The 27,778-nt window shown below is 44.8% G+C and overlaps 2 protein-coding genes across 6 annotated transcripts in view; one reads left to right on the plus strand and one right to left on the minus strand.

Annotated features, from left to right (window-relative positions):
- Window positions 1–20,822, plus strand: part of jmjd1cb (jumonji domain containing 1Cb) — a 122,412-nt gene extending 101,590 nt beyond the window's left edge. For 4 of the 5 annotated variants that reach the window (XM_013134161.4, XM_029120426.2, XM_029120427.2 and 1 more), the window contains 16 exons: window positions 1,256–1,457; window positions 2,981–3,195; window positions 3,472–3,624; window positions 9,360–9,449; window positions 9,933–10,060; window positions 10,320–10,542; window positions 11,532–11,752; window positions 12,055–12,411; window positions 12,664–12,832; window positions 13,021–13,111; window positions 14,315–14,445; window positions 14,868–14,990; window positions 15,653–15,792; window positions 16,065–16,241; window positions 19,449–19,580; window positions 20,439–20,822. In XM_013134161.4, the coding sequence (XP_012989615.3) occupies window positions 1,256–1,457; window positions 2,981–3,195; window positions 3,472–3,624; window positions 9,360–9,449; window positions 9,933–10,060; window positions 10,320–10,542; window positions 11,532–11,752; window positions 12,055–12,411; window positions 12,664–12,832; window positions 13,021–13,111; window positions 14,315–14,445; window positions 14,868–14,990; window positions 15,653–15,792; window positions 16,065–16,241; window positions 19,449–19,580; window positions 20,439–20,540 (2,654 nt within the window). In that variant the 3' untranslated portion in view covers window positions 20,541–20,822. Of the gene's footprint in view, window positions 1–1,255; window positions 1,458–2,980; window positions 3,196–3,471; window positions 3,625–9,359; window positions 9,450–9,932; window positions 10,061–10,319; window positions 10,543–11,529; window positions 11,753–12,054; window positions 12,412–12,663; window positions 12,833–13,020; window positions 13,112–14,314; window positions 14,446–14,867; window positions 14,991–15,652; window positions 15,793–16,064; window positions 16,242–19,448; window positions 19,581–20,438 lie in introns of those variants that run through there. The other variant, XM_029120429.2, reaches the window with a different exon arrangement.
- A 1,292-nt stretch (window positions 20,823–22,114) lies between these two features.
- On the minus strand, window positions 22,115–27,376 carry nrbf2b (nuclear receptor binding factor 2b). Its single transcript, XM_010897674.5, has 4 exons — window positions 27,140–27,376; window positions 25,677–25,761; window positions 25,078–25,118; window positions 22,115–24,809 (listed from the first exon to the last, which is right to left on the minus strand). The coding sequence occupies exons 1-4, from the start codon at window positions 27,191–27,193 to the stop codon at window positions 24,162–24,164; spliced, it is 828 nt and encodes a 275-aa protein (XP_010895976.1). The 5' UTR covers window positions 27,194–27,376; the 3' UTR covers window positions 22,115–24,161.
- Between the last annotated feature and the right edge of the window lie 402 nt (window positions 27,377–27,778).

The raw sequence follows: 27,778 nt of genomic DNA on the forward strand, positions 1-27,778 counted from the left end.
CACTACATAGTATCATTATACACTACATAGTATTATTATACACCACATAGTATCATTGTACACTACAAAGTGTTATTATACACTGCATTGTATTGTTATACACCACATAGTATTATTATACACTACATAGTGTTGTTAAACATTAAATAGTTTTATTATGCACTACACAGTAATATTATATAATACATATTATTATTGTACACTACATACTATTATTATACACTACATTGTATGTTATATTGCATACTGTAGTGGAAGGTATAGCTAGAGAGGTGTAGCGTGTCATAATCAATAGGTGTCGGAGAGAGGAGTTCAAGTTCTGTAACATCTAAAGTGCAGCTGTGTTCTGAGCGATCTAAACCACAGCCTTGCTTCAGGAAGAAAAGTTCACGTGGATGTGAAACTTGTCTTGGTGTAAAGGAAAAGAATACGCTATGTGTTGCTACAGGGGTATCTCCTAACTCAGCTCTTTCACCAGGCTGCACAGATTATTGCTGCTTTGCGAGATAAGGTGTCCTCAGTCTAAACATTCGATTGCCAACACAGTGTTGTGGATGTATAGGCTAGCAGATAGACATCCAGACAGAGTTACATTGGTGTTTTTATTTCCCGACATGAAGTATTCATCAGAGTGTATACAAGACCAGCACCGCTCCTGTTACCGGTTAGTCAGGCAATAGAGGATTCAATTCAATTGGGCTCATGAATTGCCAATAGTCCATTGTTTCGCTGAGGCTGTTTCTCTGTCTGTTGAAATGGAACCGAGCCCTACTATGTTGTAGTGTGATATATCCAGTTAGGAGCCTAATCATGTTACCCTGTGTCAGATGGCATAGGACTCACATCTGTCTCTCTGCCCGTGTTATTGACATGTGCACTCTGCTAATGGACTGACCCGCCCGTCTGTCGTATTTACTGTTGTAGGAAACATGTCTCCCCTTCTCGTTTTAGACGGTATCCCCCGCTCGCTCTCTCTCTCTCCGTGTCCTTTATTCATTGTTGTAGTAAACATGTCTCCCATGGTATCCCCAGCTATCTCTGTCTGCCTGTGTCAAAACACCTCCCCCCTCCTTGTCTCAGATGGTATGCCCCGCCATCGCTCTCTCCCCCTTGTGGTCTCTTGCTCTCTTTTCCCATCTGTTTCTCCCTTTCTTCCTGTATCTCTCTTTCTATAGTGTCTCTCTCACTCTATGTCCTGTATTTAACGTTGTAGTCAACAATTTCTCTCTGCCCCCCACCAACCTCCCTGTCTTAGATGGTATCCCTCGCTCAGTGCTAAGAGACTGGAGGAAGGTGAAGAAGTTGAAGCAGACAGGGGAGTCCTTCCTGCAGGATGACTCATGCTCTGAGATCGGACCCAATCTGCAGAAGTGTCGGGAGTGTCGCGTGGTCCGCAGCAAGAAGGGGGAGGAGCCGGCACACTCTCCTGTCTTCTGCCGCTTCTACTACTTTCGCCGGTGAGTCTAATTGGCTGCTCGTTTTGCCTGCCGGTTTCTTATTGGCTGGTCAGGGGCTGTCTTATTGGCGGCCTGGCCACGCCTGGAGTCCGGTTGGTTGCTTGGCTTGGTCGGTCGGTACCGCCCCCACATGGTGTCCAGAGATGATTAGGTCATCGTTTTCTACATCGTACAATGCCATTCCGTAGTGGTCTCTGTCTCACTCCATTTGATCTGTTTTAGTTTTCGGGTGTTTGGGCCCTTTTCTACAGACAACAATTATCCATTTTCATAGTTAACTTGTTTGCTTCCGTCCACACCAGTGGATGTCTTAGTCAGTCTGTTAAAGAGGATTTCCTGGCTCTTAATGGCTGCCAGCGTCACGCCCTCACTTTCCTGGGGTCCTGTGGGATATTGACATCACAGATGATAACATGGAATCCTGTCAATATTTACCTCTTAGTTTACCAGGAAACTTGGCTTGGGAATTTTTTTATAAAAAAAATTCCAGACCTTTGCTCGGGGACCCCTAGATGTTTCACATTATTGTTTTAGCTTTGAACCTAGCTCACCTGATTCACGTATTCAAGGGTTTAATGATTAGTTGACAAGCTTAATCAGGTGTGTAAGCTCAGGAGCGACCTTAATCTGATCAAAGGAACATCTGGGTTGCAGGGGAGAGTTTTAAGAACCGCTATTCTTAAGGGTGTCGTTTGGTATGCAACTCTGGTTTGGCCAGCCGTTTTAATGGCTGTTAATGAATCGGGGTAGGAGCATCATCTGGCTGGGATGTTATAAGACAGGAGACATTTAGCCGTCATTCGAAAGAGTCTTGATCTCAGGAGCTAGCAGGCCCTTTGTTCTGTTCTGTGTTGTTGCCATCTGACAGTTGTCTTTGATGGGAGGCTCTCTCTAATTAGGCTGTCATTGTTATGGGCAAGAGGAGGGGGTTATGTTCCTGTTTACATGTAAACGATTGTTTTAAAAACTATTTAATTTAAATAACGTCATATTTCAAGAAAAAAATCTATTCACACTAGTACCAAGAAACTCAATGCGACGTAAGCGGCAACAAAAGTACAAAACGCTCTTTGGCCAGACCACTGACCTGGAAATGCAAGGCCAGAATGAACTTAGGAGGTCACGCAACAGTTAGAATTTTCACCTGTTTACGCTATAAATTTTTTCCCCAGATGGAAATCTGTCAACAACTCTTGTTCATCTAAAAAAAAACGATTGTAGTGTAAAAACGCCCTCAGTAGTAAAACAAGGAAAATCCTGTGAACTGAGGACATTTGTCTGGTCTTTTCTTTGACAAGAAACTTTATGTGACTTGGGGAGATGGCGAGTCTCAGAATTAGGATTAGGGTTAGGTTTTTGTGTGTGTAACCACGCAAGTGTGTGTAAGCATGTGTGTGTGTGTGTGTGTATGTGTGTAACTGTGTGTAACTGTGTGTGTGTAAGGGTGTCAGTCTGTTTGTCCTTGTATTCCAGTGCTCATTTCCCATCCTGAAGGGTATATCTGACCCTGCCCTTCCCTCCAGTCTGTCCTACAGTAAGAACGGTGTGATCCGTGTGGATGGCTTCTCCACTCCAGACCAGTTTGATGACGAAGCTCTGTCCCTCTGGGCTCCCGACGTGGATCAGGAGAACCAGCTGGACCCGGACAGCTCCAAGTACATCCTCTCTTACATCGGAGACAAGTTCTGCCAGATGGTCACCACCGAAAACACTGCAGCTACCTGGATCAAAAAGGATGGTAGGACTGGAGAGGCTGTGGTGGATGTTTGTTTTAAAAGCTACATTATTTCTCTGGCTGTGGGTTTCACTGTGTGGGTGTTGACAGGTGTGTCTGAAAGCACCCAAAACATCAAATCATGTGTCCTCATAACAGGTTGTACACAGGTTTTTACTGATTCTCTGTCAGTCTCCTGTTGTAACATCATACTAAAGAAGACTTCTGAATAAAGGAAGTCTTGTCTCTCCTGACTGGGATGATGTTCTTCACGTGCCCTGTGTCTGCTTTGCCTTGTAGCCCAGGTGGCGTGGAAGAGGGCTGTCAGAGGGGTGAGGGAGATGTGCGACGCGTGCGAAGCCACGTTGTTTAACATTCACTGGGTCTGCCAGAAATGTGGGTTTGTCGTTTGCCTGGACTGCTACAAGGCAAAGGAGAGAAAGAACCCCAAAGGTCAGTAGTTTCTCAGCAGTTTTACTTCTAACACCTTCTACAGGGACACATTACCGGATCCTCCAACAGACTGGTCAGACAGACAGACTGGTCAGACAGACAGGTCATCCAGACTGGTCATGCATATGGGTCAGAGAGATGGATCAGACAGACAGACGGGTCAGACAGACGGGTCAATCAATCAAAATTTATTTATAAAGCGCTTTTTACAACAGCAGTTGTCACAAAGTGCTTTACAGAGACACCCGGCCTTAAACCCCAAGGAGCAAACAACAGTAGTGTTGAATTTCAGTGGCTAGGAAAAACTCCCTAAGAAGGTCGAATTTTAGGAAGAAACCTAGAGAGGACCCAGGCTCAGAGGGGTGACCAGTCCTCTTCTGGCTGTGCCGGGTGAGATATTAAGAGTCCAATTGGAATAATAAATACATTTCTCTTGGCTAAATCCAGAGTATATTCGATTTTAGACTAGGTCAGAAGTATGACCAGGTGGACAAGGACAGGAACAGCAACGGTCCCCCCAAACCAGGTAATCCGCAGGTGTGGACCAGGACCTCATCTCCTTCTAAAATGTAAAATTGGAGGAAACTGAGAAAAGTTAGTAGAATATCCCTCATGTCCCCCAGCACAATAATATAGCAGCGTAACACCTTGGAAACTGAGACGGGGGGGTCCGGTGACACTGTGGCCCTACCCGGGGGAGGCCCCGGACAGGGCCCAACAGGCAGGAAATCAATCCAACCACATTGCCAGGCATCAACCAAAGGGACACCCACCAACCGCAACCCCCCTGAATGAGGGCCGAGTATTGCTAGCAGCGTACAGCCCAACTGCACAAGTGCGCAATAGAGAGTCAACAACAAGCCAGTGACTCTTCCCCCGAAGGGCAATGGAGGGAGGGCATCCCAGTGGCGACGAGAGCCCACCTGGCAAGACAGCAAGGGTGGACAGTATCAAGCCTACTGGTCACCTTCACGCCCCCGGGCCAGGCTACACCTAATTATAAACCGTGCTGTAGAGATGAGTTTTTAGTAGACACTTGAAAGTTTGCACTGAGTTTGCATTTCTAACCTTAATTGGCAGATCATTCCACAGGAGTGGAGCTCTATGAGAAAAGGCCCTGCCGCCAACTGTTTGTTTAGAAATTCTAGGTACAATTAAAAGGCCTGCATCTTGCGATTGTAGGTTACATGAAGGTATGTATGGCTGGATCATTTCAGCAAGGTAAGTAGGAGCAAGTCCATGTATTGATTTATAGGTTAAGAGTAAAACCTTAAAATCAGCCCTAACCCTAACAGGCAGCCAGTGTAAGGTTGCTAGGACAGGAGTAATGTGTTCAATTTTTTTTGTTCTAGTTAGGATTCTAGCAGCCGTGTGCAGCACTAATTGAAGTTTATTTATTAATTTGTCTGGATAACCAGAGAGAAGAGCATTGCAGTAATCTAATCTAGAAGTAACGAAAGCATGAATTAATTTTTCTGCATCAGTTTTTGATAGAAAGTTTCTAATTTTTGCGATGTTTCGAAGATGAAAATAAGCAACTCTTGAGACATATTTTATATGTTCTTCAAAGGAGAGGTCAGGGTCAAGGGTAACGCCAAGGTTTTTTACAGTTTTTTGGGATACGACCATGCAGCCGTCGAGGTTCACAGTGAGATCTGCTAACAATGCTCTTTGTTTTTTGGGTCCTAAAAGGAGCATTTTTGTTTTATTTGAGTTTAAGAGCAAGAAATTCTCTGTCATCCACTTCCTAATATCTGAAACGCATGCTTCCAAAATAGCTAATTTAGGGGCTTCTCCATGCTTCATTGAAATATATAACTGTGTGTCATCAGCATAACAGTGAAAGTTAATATTGTGATTTCGGATTACATCGCCCAGAGGGAGCATGTATAGTGAGAAAAGTAATGGGCCCAGAACCGAGCCTTGAGGAACTCCTAAGCATACCTTTGACTTGTCAGAGGATATGCCATCCACACTAACGAACTGATATCTTTCAGATAAATAAGATTTAAACCAGGCTAGAACATGTCCACGTAGGCCAATATTGGTTTCCAGTCTCTCTAAGAGAAGGGAGTGATCAATAGTGTCAAAAGCAGCACTAAGATCAAGAAGCAACAGGACGGATGCGGATCCTTTGTCTGAGGCCATTAGAAGGTAATTTGTTACCTTCACGAGTGCAGTCTCAGTACTATGATGGGATCTAAAACCAGACTGGAATATTTCATAAATGTTTTTTGTCTTTAGGAAGGCATTCAGTTGTTGGGAAACAAATTTTTCTAAGATTTTTGAGAGGAACGGGAGGTTCGATATTGGCCTATAATTGTTTAATATGTCGGGATCTAGATTAGATTTTTTTAGAAGAGGCTTAATTTCCGCAATTTTTAATGAGTTTGGTACGCATCCGGAGGAAAGGGAGCAATTTATTATGTTCAGCATTGGCTGACCTAGCACAGGAAATAACTCCTTAAGTAATTTTGTAGGAATCAGGTCTAGCTGAGAGTTTCTGGGTTTAGAACTCATTACACATTTTGTAAATGTGTCGAGCGATATGGTATCAAAAAACTCAAGTGTCCCCATTGACACCTGATCAGGGAGGTTCCGGAAATTTTTTGGACAACTGAGATTTTTAGGACCATAACTATTTAAGGATTCAGTTATGTTTTCTAATGGTGACGATCTTTTCATCAAAGTAGTTCATGTATTCATTACAACTAAAGTGAAGACCCACTTCACTTGCTAAGCTTTGCTTTTTTGTTAACTTTGCAACTGTATCAAAGAGAAATTTTGGATTGTTTTTGTTCGCCTCAATCAGGTTGGAGAAATAAGCTGATCGAGCAGACGTGAGTGATTTTCGGTATTGTACTGTACTGTCTATCCAGGCTAGTCTAAATACTTCCAACTTGGTGGAGCGCCACTTTCGCTCCAATTTTCTGGAGGCTTGCTTAAGTGCTCTAGTATTGTCGGTGTACCAAGGAGCAAGTTTCTTATTGCGTATTTCTTTAGTTTTTAGTGGTGCAACTATGTCTAATGTATTTCGCAGTATTGAGTTTAGATCCTCGATTTGATCGTTTACAGATTTATTTACTCTGTCATTTATGAGCGAACTAGTAAGAATATCAAGGAATTTATTTGTAATCCGAGAATTTATAGTACGGCTTTTGAAACTCATTGTTTGGGGGGCAAGTGGATTTCTTGTTTTAACGGTAAATGTAATAAGACAGTGATCCGATAATCCAGGATTTTGGGGGTAAATTATTAGATCTACAATATCTATTTCTCGTATGCTATGTAAAATGATTTATCGGCCTGGTTAACTTTCATGAGTAAAACTTCGAAAGAATGAAACTCTGTGATATGTTTGAGAGTAAGTTTATATTTACTGTCATAAATATTAGCGACACCCCCTCCTTTTCGGGACGCACGAGGGATATGATCACTAGTATAGCCAGGAGGAGAGGCCTCATTTAAGGCAGTGAATTCATTAGGCTTTAGCCACGTTTCACATAAACCAATAGCATCTAGTTTATGATCAGAGATTAATTCATTTACCGCAACTGCCTTTGGAGCAAGAGATCTAATATTTAGGAGTCCCATTTTGAGATGCGAAGTGATACAATTATTTTTATTTTTGACCGAGGTGGAGGAAGGCTTTATCTTAATAAGGTTGTTTTTGATAGCTCTACCTTGTTTAACTTTTCTCAGCCTGGAACAAGTCACAGTGACAATAGGTAAAGCTGTACTAACTACTCTGGCTATGCTATTGACAAACTCCACTATGCTAGCAGGCTGGCTAACAGCCTGCAGCCTGACCTGCACCCTATCTCATGTTAAAGCTATAGGAGTGAGACTCCTGTCAATGTTCCTAGACAAAAGAAGAGCACCACTCCAGCTAGGATGGAGTCCGTCGCTCCTCAGCAGATCAGGCCTGGCCCTATTTCTGGGAGAGTCCCAAAAAGAAGGCCAGTTATCTACAAACTCTACCTCCTGCGACGGGCAGAACTCCGTTTTCAGCCAGCGATTGAGTTGCGCAAGTCTGCTGTAGAGCTCGTCACCACCCCTAGCTGGGAGGGGGCCAGAGACAATTACTCGATGCCGACACATCTTTCTAGCTAATTTACACGCTGATGCTATGTTCTGCTTCGTAACCTCTGACTGTTTCATCCTAACATCGTTGGTGCCAACGTGGATAACAATATCTCTGTACTCTCTATACTTGCCAGTTTTAGACTTCGCTAGCACCAACCCCAGATTTGCGGCTACGTCGGTGGCTCTGCCCCCCGGTAAACAATGTACGATCGCCGGCTGATTCTTTAGTCTAATACTGCGTGTGATGGAATCGCCAATGACTAAAGTTTTCAGTTTTTCAAGTCCACCGGTAGAACATGCCTGCCGACCATTCCCCTCCGAAGACGGCTCGGGCCTTGACTCCGACTCCAGTGGGGAAAACCTGTTCAAAGTCTCAGTTGGTTTTAGCAACGATTCAGGTTTAACTGGTCGACGGCATTTCTTCCCAGTGACCAAGAGAAAGTTATTGCCCGGCTGCAGGAGCTGTGCCGGGGGGCTAACAAAACTATCGTTTCTACCTGGTGGCACTGACGCAGATTTTTCTATTTCTACACTAGCATAATCCTTGCCTGGCATTTGCGTCAGAAGCCGAGCCTCTAACTCTGCTATCTTTAACTTAAGACGAACATTCTCCTCCGTGTTGTTGCTACAACAATTACAGTGAAAAGGCATTGTAATGATACTTAGCCTCCGGTGTTCAGGGGTGAGTAGTTCTGTTAATTATGTCCAAAAAGAGTCCCGGTGTAGAAAAGTTGGGTAAGAGGTCAACAGATAAATATTGCGTTGGTAAAACTCTAAAATAGAATTTTGACCAATTAGTTTATATCGAGTAAATTCGAAAAAGTTTGGCAGGTAGCCAGGTAGGTAACAGCAGGCAGAGTACAGCACGTCAACAATCCCACAATCGGGTCAGACAGGTCAGACAGACAGGTCAGACAGACAGGTCATGCAGACTGGTCATGCAGATGGGTCAGAGAGATGAGTCAGACTGACAAACGGGTCAGACAGGTCAGACAGACAGAGGGGTCAGACAGACAGGTCAGACAGACAGACAGGTCAGACAGACGGATTAGTCAGACAGACAGACGGGTCAGATAGACGGTTCATACAGATGGGCCAGACAGACAGATATTCCTGTCTGTTATACACAGCAGGCTGTGACAGCGTATTCTGTACTTCTGACAAGGCGCGCTGTCTGTCTTTGTCTTTCTGTGTTGTCCGCAACAGTCTCTCTGTCAGTCGGTCTCTCCGTTCCTCCGGTGTCAGTCAGAACCACAATATTGCTCTCTAACATTTGACAGCATGTCATTAAGTGAATCATTCTGATTGGACCCTAGGAGAATGTAGCTACTGCTGTGGCCTTACCCCACAGAGGACCTTATAAAATCCTAAACATAGGTACCAGTTACAACAGCATTGTTGTTGACGTCATCGCCATGTTAGAAAAGCAGGGCGTTCATTTTTGACACTGTGTGAAGCTCCGGAAAGCTGCGGGATATGGACAGTCCATTCTGAATCCCAGGGCGTCCCGGTCTACTGCCACAGGGATATGGCCACTTCAGTAAGGAATCAGGCACCATCCAGTTTCTATTGGGTGTAGTGTGTGACTGCTGTGATGTGACTGCTGTGATTCTGGCCTTGTAATAACGCGAGGTCTCTTGTTCCTGCAGACAAAGAGCAGTACGTCTGGCTGAAGTGTGTCAAGGGACAGCCGCACGATCACAAGCACCTGATGCCAACACAGATTATTCCAGGAACTGGTAGGAACCACTGCTCTCCGTTGGTCTCCCTTTCTGGCCCACGGCCAATGCCTACTGACTGGAAGTCAGCCAGGGCTGGAATAGTATTAATTATTCAGCTGAAAGGGGAGGGGTGAACGTACACAGGACATGCTGCGACCGCTTCCCACTACTCTCTCCTTTAAAGGGACAGGCACCCCTGGATGCTCTTGGCTAGCTCTCCTGACAGCCTGGCCATCCTGACTCTATTCCTAGGCAGTGGCACATGCCTTCACCGTTTCTCCTGATTTAGGAAGATACAAGAGCAGTTATATACACAGCATTTACTCCTGATTTCGAATCAATAAATCGTCTTCTCTGTTCTCAGATCAGAGGAGTACAGGCAGTTTTATTTCTTAGCTGCGCTTTTTCTTCATGCGTACCCTTAATGTTTCCATCTGTGATAGTAAGACTTGTACCACGCTGTTTTAATCTGTGCTGTCGCTTGTCCTGTTTCTCATCCAGTTCTGACAGAGCTTGTGAGCGCCATGCACATGTTCAGGGAGAGGTACAACATCAAGGCCCATTGTGCTTGCACTGCCAAGCCCAACACGCTGCTCAACAAACTGCCCACTACCAACGGAGTGTCCCAGGTATGTGTCTATACCGCCATTGGCCCTGGTCTGAGGTAGCGCCCTAACTGGGGAATAGGGAATCGTTTAGGAAGCACCCTCTGTGTCCACGGTGGCGTTTTGGTTCCAGTGCTGGCAAAAAAAAAACAGTGACCTCTGACCCGGTCCGGAATCTGTCGTCGCCGACATGTGCAATGCTATTGTTGTTGACGTGCGTTGGCTGTCTCGGTCTGTGGTGTTGTTTACTTGTTGACGCGTTGTTGACACGTCTCCTGTCCAGGTTCTCCAGAATGTGTTGAACCACTGCAACAAGATCTCTCTGTGTAATGTGAAGACCGAGCCTGGCCAGTTGATCCCAAGTCAGGGAAAACCAGAGACCAACGGCGGCTCCAGCCCCACGTCCGACACCTCCTCCGACCCCAAGCTGACCCCTCCGGAGTCCCAGAGTCCTCTCCACTTCCTAGCTGACTTGGCAGAACAGAAGTCACGGGAGGAGAAAAAAGGTACCAGGGAGTTCCTTTTACATGTTTCAGGGGCAATTTTGCATGCCGTCATTTGTTTTTGCATTACTCACTTCCAAATATTTTTTTAACCTGGAGGAGTGCCCTGCTCTGTAGATGTAATACAGCGCCCCCTGTCAGTCATTCAGGGTTTATAATCATATTTCATACATGTCGGTGTGATTCAGATTTATATTATTGCATCATGAGGCACCCTCTGAGACTGGGGTTACAGCCAGGGATCAAATCCAGTCACTCAAATGTATTTTATTAAGCACTTCTTTGTTGGCAGCTGTCACAAAGTGCTTTAACAGATACTGATCAGTTAGCAGCAGCTGATGTGTAGTATTAATGTTGTGTACCTGATGTTGTGTACCTGATGTGTGACTGATTCTGTGTGACTGATATGTGGCGATAATGTTTTGAGACTTATGTGTGGCGATATTGTCTGGTGACTAAATTGTGCCGATAATTCGGTGTGACTGATGTGTGATAATAATGTCTTTGGACCGATGTGTGGTGATAATGGCTCGAGACTGACGTGCGCCGATAAAGACTTGTGACCTATGTGTTGAGATAATGTCTTGTGACCGTTGTGCAATGATAATGCCGTGTGACCGGTGTGCGACAATAATGTTGTGTGACCAATGTGCGCCGATAATGTCGTGTGACAGGTGTGCAACGATAATGTTGTGTGACCGATGTGTGGCGATAATGTTGTGTGACAGGTGTGCAACGATAATGTTGTGTGACCGATGTGTGGCGATAATGTTGTGTGACAGGTGTGCAACCATAATGCTGTGCGACCAGTGTGCAACGATAATGTCGTGTGACCGATGTGTGGCGATAATGTTGTGTGACAGGTGTGCAACGATAATGTCGTGTGACCGATGTGTGGCGATAATGTTGTGTGACAGGTGTGCAACGATAATGTTGTGTGACCGATGTGCGACGATAATGTCGTGTGACTGAGGAGTCTCTGTGTGTTGCAGAAAACAAGAAGTCTCCGGTGGGGAAGACGGTGAAGGAGGAGGATCACCATGATGTCAGCGCCCTGGAGTCTCTGCACTGTAAGGCTTCCAGTCTGGTGTCAAACAGCTCAGAACAGGGCTCCACGTTACGGGACCTCCTCACTACCACTGCCGGCAAACTACGCATGGGCTCCACCGACGCCGGCATCGCCTTTGCGCCTGTGTACTCCACTGCAACGCAGGTAGGCCAACGAATGCCAACGGTGTCTGGGCTTCGGCGACTGGTCGGCTTCAGGGAACGGTGCTTAATGGCTTCGTTGACTCTCCCCGATCCTGTTGGTGTAGAAAAAAAAGCTGTGTAATTACATACACATTTGCTTCACCAAACTAGGAGAGAGATGTGGTCAAATGTACACTTAAGCAGAACAGAATGTACTCGCTAATGGTGGGAGCACAAGTCCACAGCATTGGCTGGTTATGTACTTCAGGTCGCTGCTCCCCCTGTTACTGATCTATATGTGCTCATGCCGTCTGCCTTCTCCAGACGGGGAAAAGTGGGCGCAGCATGCCCAACATCCTGGATGACATCATAGCGTCAGTGGTGGAGAACAAGATCCCAGCCAGTCGAGGAGCCAAGCTGAGCCTGAAGCTGGAGGCCACCGCCACAACCACTGCCGAGGAGAGGGAGGTGAGACCGGAGAAGACAGAGAGGAAGAGGCAGTCTGGGCCCGGGGGTGTGCCAGATGAGCCCCTACCTGCCAAGCCCCAGGTGGAGAAGACCCCGCCGCCCCTGGCTGATGCCCCCCACCACTGGCTGTACCAGCACCGCCTGCTCTGGCTCAAAGACCACCGGCACCCTGGCAACCGGAAGCTGTTCAGGGAGTGTTGGAGACAAGGACAGGTCAGTGACCCATCACTCAGTTGGGTCTCCTCCCATGACCGGAACCTGTCCAAGTGATTTGTGATGAGATCACTGGTTGTGACCACCTGGTTTATTTGGTTGGTAGTGCTAAGCCTGTTTGGTAATATATCTTAGGTTACAGTGAAATGTAAATATATTGGTAGTGTAGGTTTGGTTGGTGTTGGTTGTATAGTTCTCTGGTTGGACTGGTTTTCTGGTAGGAATGGTTCTCTGTGTTGTTTTATTCCCCAGCCTGTCCTGGTGTCAGGGGTTCATAAGCGTCTGAATGCTGCTTTGTGGAAAGCAGAAAGCTTTAATCAGGAGTTTGCTGACCATCAGGGAGACCTTGTCAACTGCAAAGATGGCATCATCTCGAACTCTGGCATCAAGGAGTTCTGGGACGGATTTGAGGATCTCACCAGTAAGAAGCAACTATAACATTATTTACTGTAGCTACCTGAAAGAATGTTGTGTATTTCTTATCTACAGTCTCTAGCTATCCTGATGTATATTTCATATCTACAGTCTCTAGCTATCCTGATGTATATTTCATATCTACAGTCTCTAGCTATCCTGATGTACGTAACCCCCCCCCCCTTCTCCCTGCAGAGAGACCCAAGTCTAAAGATGGTGAAACCCTGGTGTATCGGCTGAAGGACTGGCCGTCAGGAGAGGAATTCATGGCCCTGATGCCCTCCAGGTATAAAGACAGTCTGACCAGAATACTAACTGCTATGTTAGCATTGTTAGTAGGCCTCGTCTACCGCCGGAGTAACCAGGTTCTCTGGGTTCAGTGGAACACTGCTGACCGTTCTCTGTGCTTACTGACCTTGCTTCAAGAGGACACGCGTCTGCATCACAGATGCAGAAACCCATATTGGCTGTTATCACTAGTTACATTTGATTGGAGATAGTGAGAGAGACAGCGAGAGAAAGATTTAGTGTGTCACTATGTTTTTCGGGATGTTACCGTTGATTATCAGCGCGTGATCTGGATTGCTGCTCTGGTGAATGTACACTTAAGTAGTGATGTTTTTTTGGGTTCTGTGGATTACCACAGTAATGATGTCATTCTCTGTATTCACTGAATAACTATCGTAGTAGTATTGTTCTCTGTATTCAGTGAATTACCATCGTAGTAGTATTGTTCTCTGTATTCAGTGAATTACCATCGTAGTAGTATTGTTCTCTGTATTCAGTGAATTACCATCGTAGTAGTATTGTTCTCTGTATTCAGTGAATTACCATCGTAGTAGTATTGTTCTCTGGGTTCAGTGAATAACTATCGTAGTAGTATTGTTCTCTGGGTTCAGTGAATTTCCATCGTAGTAGTATTGTTCTCTGGGTTCAGTGAATTACCATCGTAGTAGTATTGTTCTCTGGGTTCAGTGAATTACCATCGTAGTAGTATTGTTCTCTGGGTTCAGTGAATTACCATCGTAGTAGTATTGTTCTCTGGGTTCAGTGAATTACCATCGTAGTAGTATTGTTCTCTGGGTTCAGTGAATTACCATCGTAGTAGTATTGTTCTCTGGGTTCAGTGAATTACCATCGTAGTAGTATTGTTCTCTGCGTTCACTGAATAACTATTGTTGTAGTATTGTTCTCTGGGTTCAGTGAATAACTATCGTAGTAGTATTGTTCTCTGGGTTCAGTGAATAACTATTGTAGTAGTATTGTTCTCTGCGTTCACTGAATAACTATTGTAGTAGTATTGTTCTCTGGGTTCAGTGAATAACTATCGTAGTAGTATTGTTCTCTGGGTTCAGTGAATAACTATCGTAGTAGTATTGTTCTCTGGGTTCAGTGAATAACTATTGTAGTAGTATTGTTCTCTGGGTTCAGTTGATCCAACCTGTTTTCTTAATGTTATGTCACTCCTCCCGTGTATGTCTGTCTGTAGGTATGATGACCTGATGAGGAACCTGCCCCTACCAGAGTACTCAGACCCTGAGGGGAACCTCAACCTGGCCTCCCATCTACCCAGCTTTTTTGTCCGCCCAGATCTGGGTCCCCGTCTATGCTGTGCTTACGGTAGGAGACCTGGAAACACCTGGAACACATCTCAGTATGACCACCCGTTATATCTGAGTTTCAGCTCTTAACACCACAGCAGACGTGGGTTTTCCACACTTGATATGAAAGCTAATAGTCTGGTAGTCTGGTTTAGTCAGTGAATTTCAGTTTCTAATAGTTTAGCTTCAGTGATATATGGATGCGTTGAGACAGCATTTTAAAGTTAGTTGAACTTTCATGTTCCTCCTTCCCCCAAGGAAAAACCAGAAGCATTAAGCCTGCTCAAGATTGGGTTCAATACCTACTATTAAAGTTTAGCCAGAATATGTAGGAGATCCACACTATATATATTGTCTCCATTTTCACCTTAGTGTGGTCTGTGGTGGATGTCCTCTGTAGGACTTAACCTTAGTGTGGTCTTTTCTGAATGTCCTCTGTAGGAGTGGCTGCCTCCCAGGAGCAGGACTTTGGGACGGCTAACCTGCACATGGAGGTGTCAGACATTGTCTCTGTCCTGGTCTACGTGGGCGTTGCCAAGGGGAATGGAGTCCTGTCCAAGACTGGTGAGACACTGAGAGGGTTTTAAATGCTACGATCAGAACAGACTTCCTGTTTCCCAGGGTCCTCTGAGTTAAAGAAAAATTCCTGGCTTCCTGATTGGCTGGAAGTGATCCTGATATGAAGTCAGGAGACACACAGACTCTCTCTCTCTTTTTCCTACCTAGAGCAGTATTACTGTAGCCTTTCCAGTCAATAATTTTTTTTCTCCATAAAGCCTATTTTACATTAGCACTTGCCACATTCTGCATAGCAGACATATCTAACCGAAAACCCAGAGACCAAGCAAATATGATGTTACGGCACAGTGGCTGGCAAAAACTCCCTAGAATGCCTGGAACATATGAAGAAACATAGAGAGGAGCTAGGCTTTGCTGAAGTACAAGTCATTCGAGATTCACTACCTTCTCGATCATCAAAATATCCTAACGTTTAGATGTGTATCAGATATAATGCCAACGTCATCCAGCTGACACTTCCTCTGTCCTCAGTAGTATTGTCACTGCCTGCCAGGGATGGCATCAGAGAACTCTGGTTTCTCTCATCACTATTCATGTATTAAGAGTTCCTCTTTAAAGGGATGTTGATGCCAGGTTTCGGGCTCGCAGATTCTCTTTGTAGTCAATAGATGTGTGTTGTTCTAATGCTTCCTGTGTTTGTGTGGCAGGAGTGCTGAAGAGGCTGGAGGAGGAAGATTTGGACGACAGTGTGAAAAGAAGATTAAAGGATTCCAGCGAGACGCCTGGGGCCTTGTGGCACATCTACGTTAGCAAAGATGTGGAGAAAATTAAAGAGTTTTTGCACAAGGTTATTTTCAGTTTTATATTTTCTCTCTGTGCAGACACCAACGACACCATAATTGGATTCCCCCTCCGTGACATCGAAGTATCCATCTATTATCTAATCTATCTCACTTTGTCTGCGTGTCTAACTCTGTCTGTCTCTCTGCCTGTCTGTCTCTCTGCCTGTCTACCTCTGCCTGCCTGTCTGTCTCTGCCTGTCTGTCTGTCAGTGCCTGCCTGTTTTCCGTGTAGACCCTGTCTCTAATCGTTGCCGTGTCTCCTCCGTCTTGTCATCAGGTTGCTAAGGAGCAGGGGGTGGAGGTTCCGGCGGAGCATGACCCAATCAGAGAGCTTAGCTGGTACCTGAGCAGGAAGTTGCGTCAGCGGCTGTGGGAGGACCACGGTGTGCAGGGCTGGACTGTGGTCCAATTCCTGGGGGACTCTGTCCTAATCCCTGCTGGAGCCCTACATCAGGCAGGTCCCTCTGTTATAGCACTATAACACACAGCGCTGCAACACATCCTTCCACACACACACACACACTTGGCCTGTTCACACTGAGACTTATTCACGGTGTCAAACTGCAGCGGTGCCCAGTGGTCCTGCACTGCAGCCCGATTTAAAATGGGACAATATGACGTCCTCATCAGAGCACCCTCACTGGGATGTGTTTCTTTATCCTGGCAAAGGGTGGTGTGGAGACAGTGCGGTTTGGATATATCTTGGTAAGAGAAAGGCACTGCACGTGTGTTGCAAACTGTCAGTAAGTACTGACCTGATGCAAATGTGAATAGAACAGTGTCTCCGCACAGACACGAGCACACACACATGTACACCGATCAGCCATGACATTATGACCACTGACAGGTGAAATGAATAACACTGATAATCTCGTTATCATGGCACCTGTCAGTGGGTGGGCTGTATTAGGCAGCTAGTCAACATTCTGTCCTCAAAGTTGATGTGTTAGAAGCAGGAAAAATGGGCAAGTGTGAGGATCTGAGCAACTTTGACAAGGGCCAAATTGTGATGGCTAGACGACTGGGTCAGATCGTCTCCAAAACTGCAGCCCTTGTGGGGTGTTCCCTGTCTGCAGTGGTCAGTACCTATCAAAAGTGGTCCAAGGAAGGAAAAGCGGTGAACCGGCGACAGGGTCATGGGCGGCCAAGGCTCAATGATGCATGTGGGGAGTGAAGGCTGGCCTGTGTGGTCCAATCCAACAGATGAAAAAGTAAATGCTGGTACTGATAGAAAGGTGTCAGAACACACAGTGCATCGCAGTTTGTTGGGTATGGGGCTGCGTAGCCGCAGACCAGTCAGGGCACTGTCCACTGCCGACAGTGCCTACAGTGGGCACGTGAGCATCAGAACTGGACCACAGAGCAATGGAAGAAGGTGGCCTGGTGTGAACTGGACCACGGAGCAATGGAAGAAGGCGGCCTGGTCTGATGAATCACGTTTCCTTTTACATCACGTGGATGGCATTGGCCTCTTTCAGCAAGATAATGCACCCTGCTACAAAGCAAAAATTGTTCAGGAATATTTGAGTAACACAACAACGAGTTAAAGGTGTTGACTTGGCCTCCAAATTCCCCAGATCTCAATCCAATTGAACATCTGTGGGATGTGCTGGACAAACAGGTCAGATCCATGGAGGCGCCACCTCGCAACTTACAGGACGTAAAGGAGCTGCTGCTAACATCTTGGTGCCAAGATACCACAGCACACCCACAGAGGCCTAGCGGAGCCGTGCCTCGACTGGTCAGGGCTGTTTGGCGGCAAAAGGGTGACCTACACGATATTAGGCAGGTGCTCATAATGTTATGGCTGATGGGTGTGTATATACAGTCGTGAAAAAATGTGTACACCCCATGAAACATTTGGGGATATTTTAAGAAATATAGACGTATCAATCTTCGATCTTCCTTAAAACAATAGCTATAGATAAAGGGGATGTGGTTGAACCATAAACAATGAAAATGCAACTGTGTTATCGTTTATTTAACAACAAAATCAACAGAGATGCCAATTCCTGCTGAGGAAGACTTTAGGGCACCGTGTGCCCTAATTCCTGGTAATGCCCCCACTGGCTGAAATAACCTCAGTTAGACGTTTCCTGTAACTGTCAACCAGTCTGACATCGACTGTAAGAACGGTTTTCCCACTTGATGCAGCCTTTTTTCTTTGTCTAGGTGTCTGGTGTTTTAGTCTTGCTCTGGTGTTTTCTTTTTTTTTACAGCAAGGGTTTCTTCCTTGCACACCTCCCAAGAAAATCAGACTTTTGCAGTCTGATCATAGATGCATGTAATTTGACATAAACTGTGGCAAGAGCTACCTGTAGGTCCCGTGATGACATTTTACAATTGTTTGAGAGTTCTTTACTCATCATGCAGTCTGAACTTGCTAGGCCGGCCTGATCTGGCCATGTTGGCTGTTGTTTTAAATGTTCTCCACTTGGAAATAATTTTCTGGTCTGTGGAATGGCTGATTTCTAATTGTTTGGAGATCTTTTTAAATCCCTTCCCAGACTCATACGCATCTACAACCTTCTCTCTGAAGGTCTTCGAGAGCTCTTCTGATCTTGCCATGATGATACCACTCACTTTAACAATTAAGCGCAAACCAAACTAAATGGCTGAGGCTTAAATAAGACAGGCTCCTCCAAAATCCTCTCTAACGATGTCCTAATCATTTGCACCTGATGTGGTGCACCTGATTCTAATTTAAGGCATTATCAGTGATAATACATTTTGCGGTCTCTTAACTTTGTCCTCACAAGAAAATTGCATTTCTATTAATTACATTTTACATATTGTTTGTACAAGACATTACTTCAGTTTTATTGTCGTTACGCTACCTCAATTTTTTTTTAAGTGACGATCAGATTTCGATATGTTTAAATATGTTGGGAAAGACAGCGGTAGTCATGGGGTGTCCTAATTTGTTCACATGACTGTACATTTAATTAAATTGGAATATTGTCCTGAAACTGGAACCCAATAGGAGAACACTGGAATAGAACCCAAAAGGAGAACACTATTATAGAACCTAGTAGAAGAACACTGGAATAGAACCCAACAAGCAAACACTGAAACCTGAGCACGTCCACACTGTCTCTGGTATTTTGTTGTGCATTTTCCTGGGCACGTGGAGTGACCTTTTGTTTAACTATTGTTCAACAGCATGCCTAGTAGGCACTGATTTCAGTCTACTACTACTGCTGCTGTTGTTGTTCTGCTGTTATACCCCCACTTCCTGTCTCTCTGACCCACTTCCTGCTGGGCTTTAGCGACAATCTTGTCTTTTATGCTGTCTTTCACTCCCCATTCTTTTTCTCTGCAACTGGCATCCATCTGTCTGTCACTCTCCTTACACTGGCGTTAATCTCTCTCTCTCTCCCTCTTCCTTTATTTTGATATCATTCTCTCTCCATACACTGGCATTAATCTCTCTCTTTCTCTCTCTTCCTTTATTTTGATATAATGCTCTCTTACACTGGCATTAATCTCTCTCTCTCTTTTGATATCATTCTCTCTCCTTACACTGACATTCATCTCTGTCTCTCCCATTCTACCCTCGCTATCTCCCTCTATGCTGGTGTCAAGTGGTTCTGTAGGAATTACAGTTGGCTGTCTTTGAGTTAGTGATAACATGTTGTGTCTGTCCTACTCTCTGTAACAGGTGCAGAACCTTCACAGTTGTGTCCAGGTGATAAATGACTTTGTATCTCCGGAGCACGTGTTCCACTCATTCAACCTGACACAGGAACTTAGATCCTCCAAAGAAGAGTTCAACTATGAAGATAAACTCCAGGTGTGTTAGCTGTGATAAACCCTGTCCTCTCCTCATTCACTTTCCCTTGACCTTCATCACCCTGGTTGTATTGTGATTTACAGTGGCAGGCTATCATTTCCTGAATAGTTTTCGTGGTGTTTAATAGCAATGCTTTAATAGGCACGTCCGGTTTGAACAGTCATACTGGGAAGCCTGGTAGTTCATTGCAATTTCCTTCTAGATTTTGGAGATGCTCAGGAAAAAGTTCAGAGCAGATTTTATACATTTCTCACACATCCAGATCATCAGAAGATATGTCTAGAATTAGTTGCATCGCTCAAACAAATCTCCAGATATCAGCACTTCCAGGTACGTCCCAAATCCCACCCTGTTATAGTGCACTACTTCTGACCAGGCAGGGCCCATGAGGGAGGGTGTATTGGACAGGGGATAGGGTGCTATTTGGGACTTGCCTCAGAGTCACTGTCAGATGATAGTGAGGACACAATGGGTCAGGTTCAGCCATGACTGACACACTTTCTGTGTGTGTCTCTCTTTCTCAGTGTTTATGTCCGTTTGTCTCTATCTGTCTCTGTCCGTCTGTCTGTCTCTCTGTCTCCGTCTGTCTCTGTCTGTCTCTGTCCGTCTGTCTCTCTGTCCATCTGTCTCGGTCCATCTGTCTCTCTGTCTCGGTCCATCTGTCTCTCTGTCTGCCTTTCTCTCCATTTACTTCAGGGTCATGTTGTTCTGTCTGGATGAGTGAGTCTGGTTGTCATCAGTCGTGTCACCCTGTCCTGTCTTTCCACTGTTCTCTCTCTGGTCCTCATTTACCACTTAGCCTCTCAGTCCTTCTGTACTCCTCTCTCGTTAAAACAGTCCCCTTCTCTCCCTCTCCAGGTAAAGAACATCTTGTACCACTGTGTGAAGGATGCAGTGACATCACTGAGGAGGTTCAGCCAGAAGGAGCAAGAGGAGGAGGAAGAGGAGAAGAACTCATGACCAGTTGTCTCCCTGGCACCTCCCTCTCTAGAGCCTCTGCTCCCTAGATCCCTAGATTCACCTGGAACAGATATATGCACACTAACCACAGCAGCATCAACCTCCAGTGCCAAGCAGAGTAAAACACTAAGCTGTTCATCACCTTACTGACCAGTATCATGACCCAGAGCATTATCACAGCATTAAGATACTGACCAGTATCATGACCCAGAGCATTATCACAGCATTAAGATTCTGACCAGTATCATGACCCAGAGCATTATCACAACATTAAGATACTGACCATTATCATGATCCAGAGCATTATCACACAATATTAAGATACTGACCAGTATCATGACCCAGAGCATTATCACACAGCATTAAGATACTGACCAGTATCTGTCGTTGCAGTATCGCTACCCAGCATCAGGAGAACTGTAATTATACAAAACAATGTCTGCAGAAGTTACTTATATAAGCAGCAGCACTGATGGCTGGTCTGTTCTGGAACCTTCTGTTCTCTTCTCTATTTGTTTGTTGCCGTTTTTGTTTTGTTGTTTGTTTTGTTGTTTTACTTCTTTCAATCTGTTGTATATTGTTTCCATGAAAGTAATGTATTTATTTTATAGGAGTTCTATTGCAATTATTATGTTCTAGATAGTGTAAAGGTGACTTGTACAGTTTGCTAAATGATTAGCTGAGATACCGATACTACATTGAGACATTAACTGTGAGAGGAGACAGACTTCTTCAGCTATCGCCTGGAACTTTGGGAATTGTTGCTGAATTGCAGTCCTCATGCCATATCTTTTGAAAATGAACTGCCAAATTACTCTATTGTACAAAACAGTGTAAAGTTGTATTATGTAAAAAAGAAAGACTAAATAATACACTTGAGCATTTTATTAATAAGTATTCACTGTAAAATGGAGACATTTACACAAAGTTGTAATTTATTTAAGAAAATGGTCTTGTTTTTCTTTTTTGTTAAAGATTTACAATGGTGAAATTTTGAAGTTAAATGGAAAAACTAATTAAAAACATATTATACTGTGTAAATATATACATATATATACATTCACTGATGTATTTTTTTAAAACATGGCTTGCTTCAATTTCCAATTTTAAAAGTACAAGTGTTACATACTTTGTACATTGAAGTTCAGAAGGGTTTTACATTGTCCATTAAAATGGATTTATCAAAGTCTGTCTCCTGTGTGCCTTATGTAGATGGTGTCCTGTATGATGCACAGGTGTCGTGGAATGTTGCGATATGTCTGTGTATTTTGGTCACAGCCATTTTCATGGTTGTCATTTATGATTTATTAAGAGGAGCCTTGCACAAAAATGTTTTAAATTTTATAATACAGGACACAACAAACAGCTGCGTTGGTATGGAATGTTTGACCAGAGCGAGCGTTATTTAAAAAAAAAAAAAAGTTTGATTCTACCACTGGACGCCGCTGTTGGTCTACTGAAACTGCTGCCATCCGTGCATAGATGGAGTGGACATCTGTACCAATGCAAGGGATCACAGAAATTGATCTCAATAAGGGTCACTCTCTCTGCATGAAAGGAAGTCCACACAAATATAAAAGTATTTTTTAATATCTAATCAGTCATTGACACACAGCCAGCGCTGTCATTCATGCATCACCGAAACATAGTTTACATGTTCATCATCATATGGCAGCACACACATCACGCAAAACCCCCCCCACAAAAGTCTAATGCACCCTGATTACTGTTGTAAACCCGATTTACTTTAAATAAAATGGGTGGATTTGGTTCCCTCTTCATAACAACATAATCTCCTAGATAAGCTGCATCACATCAAAGCTTTAATTATATATAATCATATAATATACATATTATAGAATTATATGATATCAGTCAGGGGGGGGGGGTCAGACAGGTAGATTACTTAAGGTTAATGCTGCTCTGTTGAATAGATGATCCAGCCTGTGATTGATACTGTCATGTTGGAGGTTCACAAATGTATTTTGGACAGATCCATTTATCTGTGTACTGAAACAGAGAAATCAAGCAAACCTAAAAGATACCTGAAAATATTAACTTGTGTGTGTTTCGTTACACAATCAACAAGTGATTACAGTACAAATTAAACTAGAGAGACTCATGTAGAGAGATGTCAACCCAGGGTTTGGAGGGTGATGCTGCCCAAGCTCACATCCCACGGGTCTAGAACTGGGCTGGACGGGCCAGAGGCTCCAAGCTCCTCCAGACAGCCGCCCGGCCTCAATGCCATCTTAAGCCCTACGTTTCTGGTCAAACGTAGTGCACCACCTATGAAATGATCAGGTGCCATTTTTGGATGCTGTTTAATCGTGTCTTTTTGTCCAAGGTGGCTATTAGAAGGCCCTGTCCTGGATGTAGACAGTACGGAGCAAAACGCTGCACAGCTGAGGCCTTGGCCATGGCTGTCTGTGTATCCAGAGACCGGTAAAGCCAGGAGGGAATGCAGACAGCTGTTATTGCTGAGTTTGGCAGCTCTAGATCCCCTCACTGAAACATTGCTATGAAAAAGCAAGACAATCTTGACTAACTAGCATCCAAAAGGAAAAGTGACCTGAAGTGTTTGGGCGTCCTCCTCTGTAAGGCAAATAAAAGTCACAAGGTTCTACACTCATTTCCATTTATTAAGAAAGAAAAATAAAATATGCTAAAGAAAAATGTTGCATTGCAAGAACAAACACGCTATATCATTTACCTTGAAAGTAAAAAAAAAAAAAAAAAAAAAAAACCCTCAAGCTCTATTGTTGTTGGTGACATTAAACTGCAGGTCCAACAGACAGACAAACAGACAAGATAGATCACAGTGTTCATTCGTCCCTCGTTCTGGGAGAAAAGCTTCCACCGCTGAGTAGCGGGCAGGGTCCTGCCCAGCGTACTGGGGATGATGCCATCTTTACCCTGTCGATGGTGGGTCAGGGTTCAGAGTTCAGAGAAGGGTCAGGGTTCCAGGCAGAAAATCACCGGAGAGATCACAGCCTCCCACCACAGCGTTTGCTTTGACGAGAGCTGCTGCTGTAGTGACAGACCTCTAGTAGGAAGATGGAGAACCACCGTCCAGTTAGTCAGCCAGACGGTCTACTAGTTAGACAACCAGTCAAATAGTCAACTAGTCACATCCTCAGCCAGTGGGTCAACAACTCAGTTAACCAGCCCTCATTTGACAAGTCAGGGCTTTCAGATAAAGAGAAAGCCTGTCATCAAAGCATAGATAGTCACAGATGATCGTCATTACTTCTGACTTCAACAACATGCTAACGAACACAACCAGTTTCTGCCTTTTTCAAAGGCACAATTTCTGCAAGTATTTTTCTGTGTTTGTGTATGAAAATGTTTTCTTGTGCGAGAACCAGATCAGACGGTCACCAGGGAGACAGAAGGAGAGAACCGGAGAAATTAGAATTATTACCAATGTCACGCCCCCCTTGTGATAACGTCTGCCTATCAGGCCACCGACCAAACACTCATTTAGATGAGTCGGTTCTTTTCTTCCAGGTCCAGTTCTCACTCTAGTGACACAGAGGGGCTGCAGAGAAGCTCCCATAAGTACGTTTGTTAGTGTCGGAATGGCAGACCCGGTGTGGCCGGGGGCGGCTGACTGCTCCATCACAGCTGATTGTCTTGCTCCAGGAGCTCCTGCAGTTCATGCTGGATGTCTTCGGGGAGTTCCAGCGCTGGCAGGTCTTCCAGAGAGATGTCCTGTGTGGGCATCTCCAGAGGGGGCAGGTTAGGGATGGGGATGTCCTTCTTCCTTTCCTGGGGCTGGGGAACCACCCACAGCTCCGACTTCTCCAGTAGGTCCGTGTCCGCCGCGTCCCTCTTCAGCCGAGCGTTCTCCACCGACAGACGCTCGTTCTCCTGGGCCAGTTTCTCATTCTCGCCCATCAGGTGTTCCACCAGGCGCCGCAGGTTGTCAATGGTGGTCTGTTGCTCCTCCAGACGCGTCTTGTCGTCTTTCTGGGCCTTGCTGCCGGCACAGGGTGCGGGCGGAGGGGCAGAGCCCTTGTTCTTCAGGAGGTAGAGCCAGGTATCGTACTCCCTCTCTGTGTCACGTGGGGGCTCCGCGGTGGGGTGGGGTCCAGGGATGGAGGGCTCCGCGGAGAGGTGGAGTCCCGGGACGGGGGGCTGGTCTGTGGAGGGGTGGCTCTGGAGGACTCTGGGTTTGCCCTCTCGCCTGGCCCGCTTCCATTTCTCCTGGATCAGCCGCTGCTGCTTAACGTGGCTGTCTCTCTGAAGCTCCATGGACAGACATGCCTAGACCACACACACGGAGGAACAGGCCTCAGGGACTCAAAACAACCACGTCACTCATTCTACATGGTAGTCATTTCACCGATGCTCTCAGTGCAGTCAAAAACTAAACTTCCTATTTAAAAACCTCCCCCTTTCCTCCCCCTGTCCCCCCCACATTTCCTGCCCCCCCCCCCAGCCCATCCCCCTACTTCCCCAGGTCCCCCTACCTACCCCGGTCCCCCACCCTGCCACAATACCAGGACAATATCAATGACCAAGTGTATCTGACCTGTTCACACTCTGTCAGCTTCATGGCATCCCTCAGGAGCTCTGTGACACACAGACACACATCACTTTCAAGGCCTCAAGCAAAATACAAATGATCATTATCATCATAAAGCCCCATTATGTTCTAATCCCCCAGCTTCTAATCAGCTTCTACTTTCAGATCCCTCTTTATGTGAGTCAAAAGCAAAGAAAATCAAACCTCCCATGACGTTCACAGTAGCTGGCAGGAAATTGAGGTTATTAGTTGGCAGAACTGAATCTTCAAATAGATTTGCAACAAAAATAAATTCTCCAAATGAGCCTAAATAGGTTTTGCTGAGCAGGAAGTAGAAGCGCTATTATTTTTGTCATTAACCGGGGGAACAAATTGGTCAAACCCCAGATACAAATCTACTGGAAAAAGATTGACCAACTGATAAGAGAGGTTAAGGGCGAAGTGAGGAGGATGGTGTGTTTCTGTGTTTCAGTCAGACAGCTGAAACCATTAACTGTCAGTAAATGTCCTCTTATGATACGATAAGAGAGCCACAGCCAAAAACGGTAAATAAAAAGTGTGTGTGCGCCAATGTCTGTCAGCAGAGTGGTATTGAGTCTACCCACCTACAGCAGTCCCATGGCAGGAGATAGCTTCTTCATATTTACCAGCCGCCAGCAAACGGTCTGCCTTCCTGGACTGCTGATGGGCCTGTTAGGAGAGCAAAGAAAATATTGACGAGAGGGACTCTGTGTGGCGGATCAGATAAGAAATCCTGTTGGAAACCAGTTAGGATACAAACGCAGTAAGGCACCTCAGGGGTTTGTCATATATCGCCAATATACCACTGCTAACATCTATGTCCAGGCACTCTGTGCTGCGTTATGCCTAAGAACAGCTCTTAGCCGTGATATGTTGACCATATACCACATCTCTTGTGCTGTATTGCTTACTTATACCTGACAATAGGCTATAGAGAATGCATTGTCTAACACAGCGGTATTCAACTTAGGCCCAAAGCATGCTTTTTTTTTCTCTGCCTCATCATTAATAGCACCTACCTCGTTCTAAGTACCTGATTAGAGTGTTGTAAAGAAAAAAAAGGGAGTAGAACTGGGGAGTAGAACTGGGGAGTAGAACTGGGGAGTAGAACTGGGGAGTAGAACTGGGGAGTAGAACTGGGGAGTAGAACTGGGGAGTAGAACTGGGGAGTAGAACTGGGGAGTAGAACTGGGGAGTAGAACTGGGGAGTAGAACTGGGGAGTAGAACTGGGGAGTAGAACTGGCTTTGAGGTTCAGAGTTCAGTTTCAGGGTGCAATATGTTCAAATTATTTTACCAAATTGTTTTACCAACAGTTAATTTAGTCAAGCTTACTTCTGGAGATGGACATTTAATGTCAGCATCATTTAGGGATAGAATGCTCTTCTTAGGGGTAGAATGCTCTCAAAAAATAACCAGAACTGAGCTTCCTGGACCCCTCAAAAAGGGAAAATCAAGGTAAAGGAACATCCCTGATGTCATTATATTTTTTTAAGAGGAGACACTGATAGGAAATTCTTTATATTAACCATTAACTAATAAAAGCTCAAGTTTTGAAACGTGTTCCTTTTATTTCGCAACATGTTTACTCCTGAAGCTGCCTGGCACTGAATGTTACAGATTGACCGCTACTGTACTACAGGCACCTAAAGCTTCATAATGTTCATTTAGTTACGTTGCCAAGTAACCAGAGAGTTAACTAATAGTTAGATGGATTACTTGACTAGCTAGATAGCTAGTAAGTAACTGCTTATCAATACAGCCAACAATACCACAACAAAAATAACGTTAGTTATCACAACACTGGAACGTGACATTTCGTTTCCAAACGTTACAAAGCCACAGAGATCGCAAAGTGTCAAATGTACACCAAGGACAATCCTTCATTGGTTTGATTTCTAGAACAAAACCACTGGCTGGCTAGAAAAACATAAAGCTAGCTTGGGATGTACCTAGCTAGCGAACGTTAACCTTCTTTGGTGTAGCCTGCTCAGCTAGCGTAACGAGCAAGGTACTGTGTAGGGATTGCAACATAAACAGAAACTTACGAGGTTAAGGGGACTGTCCACAACCTCCATATTCTTCACCAGTAGACACGACATGAAACGTACTGTAGTCCCTCAAAGACATTCATCAGCGCACGTGTTTTATTCCCGGACCAGATACTCTGGTTAAGCCGGGCTGCTAAAATTATAAAAATGTACAAATAACACAGGACCGCTAGCTAGCTAGCTAGCTGATAGCCAGCTTTTTCCCCCAAGCTAAACAACGACAAAATAACGTGGTGACGTTGCAATATTCCTGGCGTCATTTCTTAACTTCCGTTCTGGACAGCTGCAATCAAACATATCAGCACTAGAGGGAACCCGTAATTCATCAACCGATGGGCCACTAAAGCAACAAAAAATGACTAACGCGCAAAAGCAATGTTGCATATAGTTTATGTATTTTGTCTTGGCATTTTCTTATACCACTTTATCACAATCGCTAACCCACTAAAACTGGGTTATAAACAACATACACAAAACCAATTTGAAAAGTTACACAATGTACCTGTTCTCACATGTTTCAGTCAGTTTCATTCAAACCTTTTTGCGAAACCCTACACACTACTCTCTTTGTAAAATTTGTCAACAAGCCATCAGGGTGTTGACACAAATAAGATGTGCCACAAGTATATGCAACTG

The sequence above is a fragment of the Esox lucius genome, chromosome 6 (assembly GCF_011004845.1).
Source record: "Esox lucius isolate fEsoLuc1 chromosome 6, fEsoLuc1.pri, whole genome shotgun sequence".
NCBI classification, from domain to species: domain Eukaryota; kingdom Metazoa; phylum Chordata; class Actinopteri; order Esociformes; family Esocidae; genus Esox; species Esox lucius.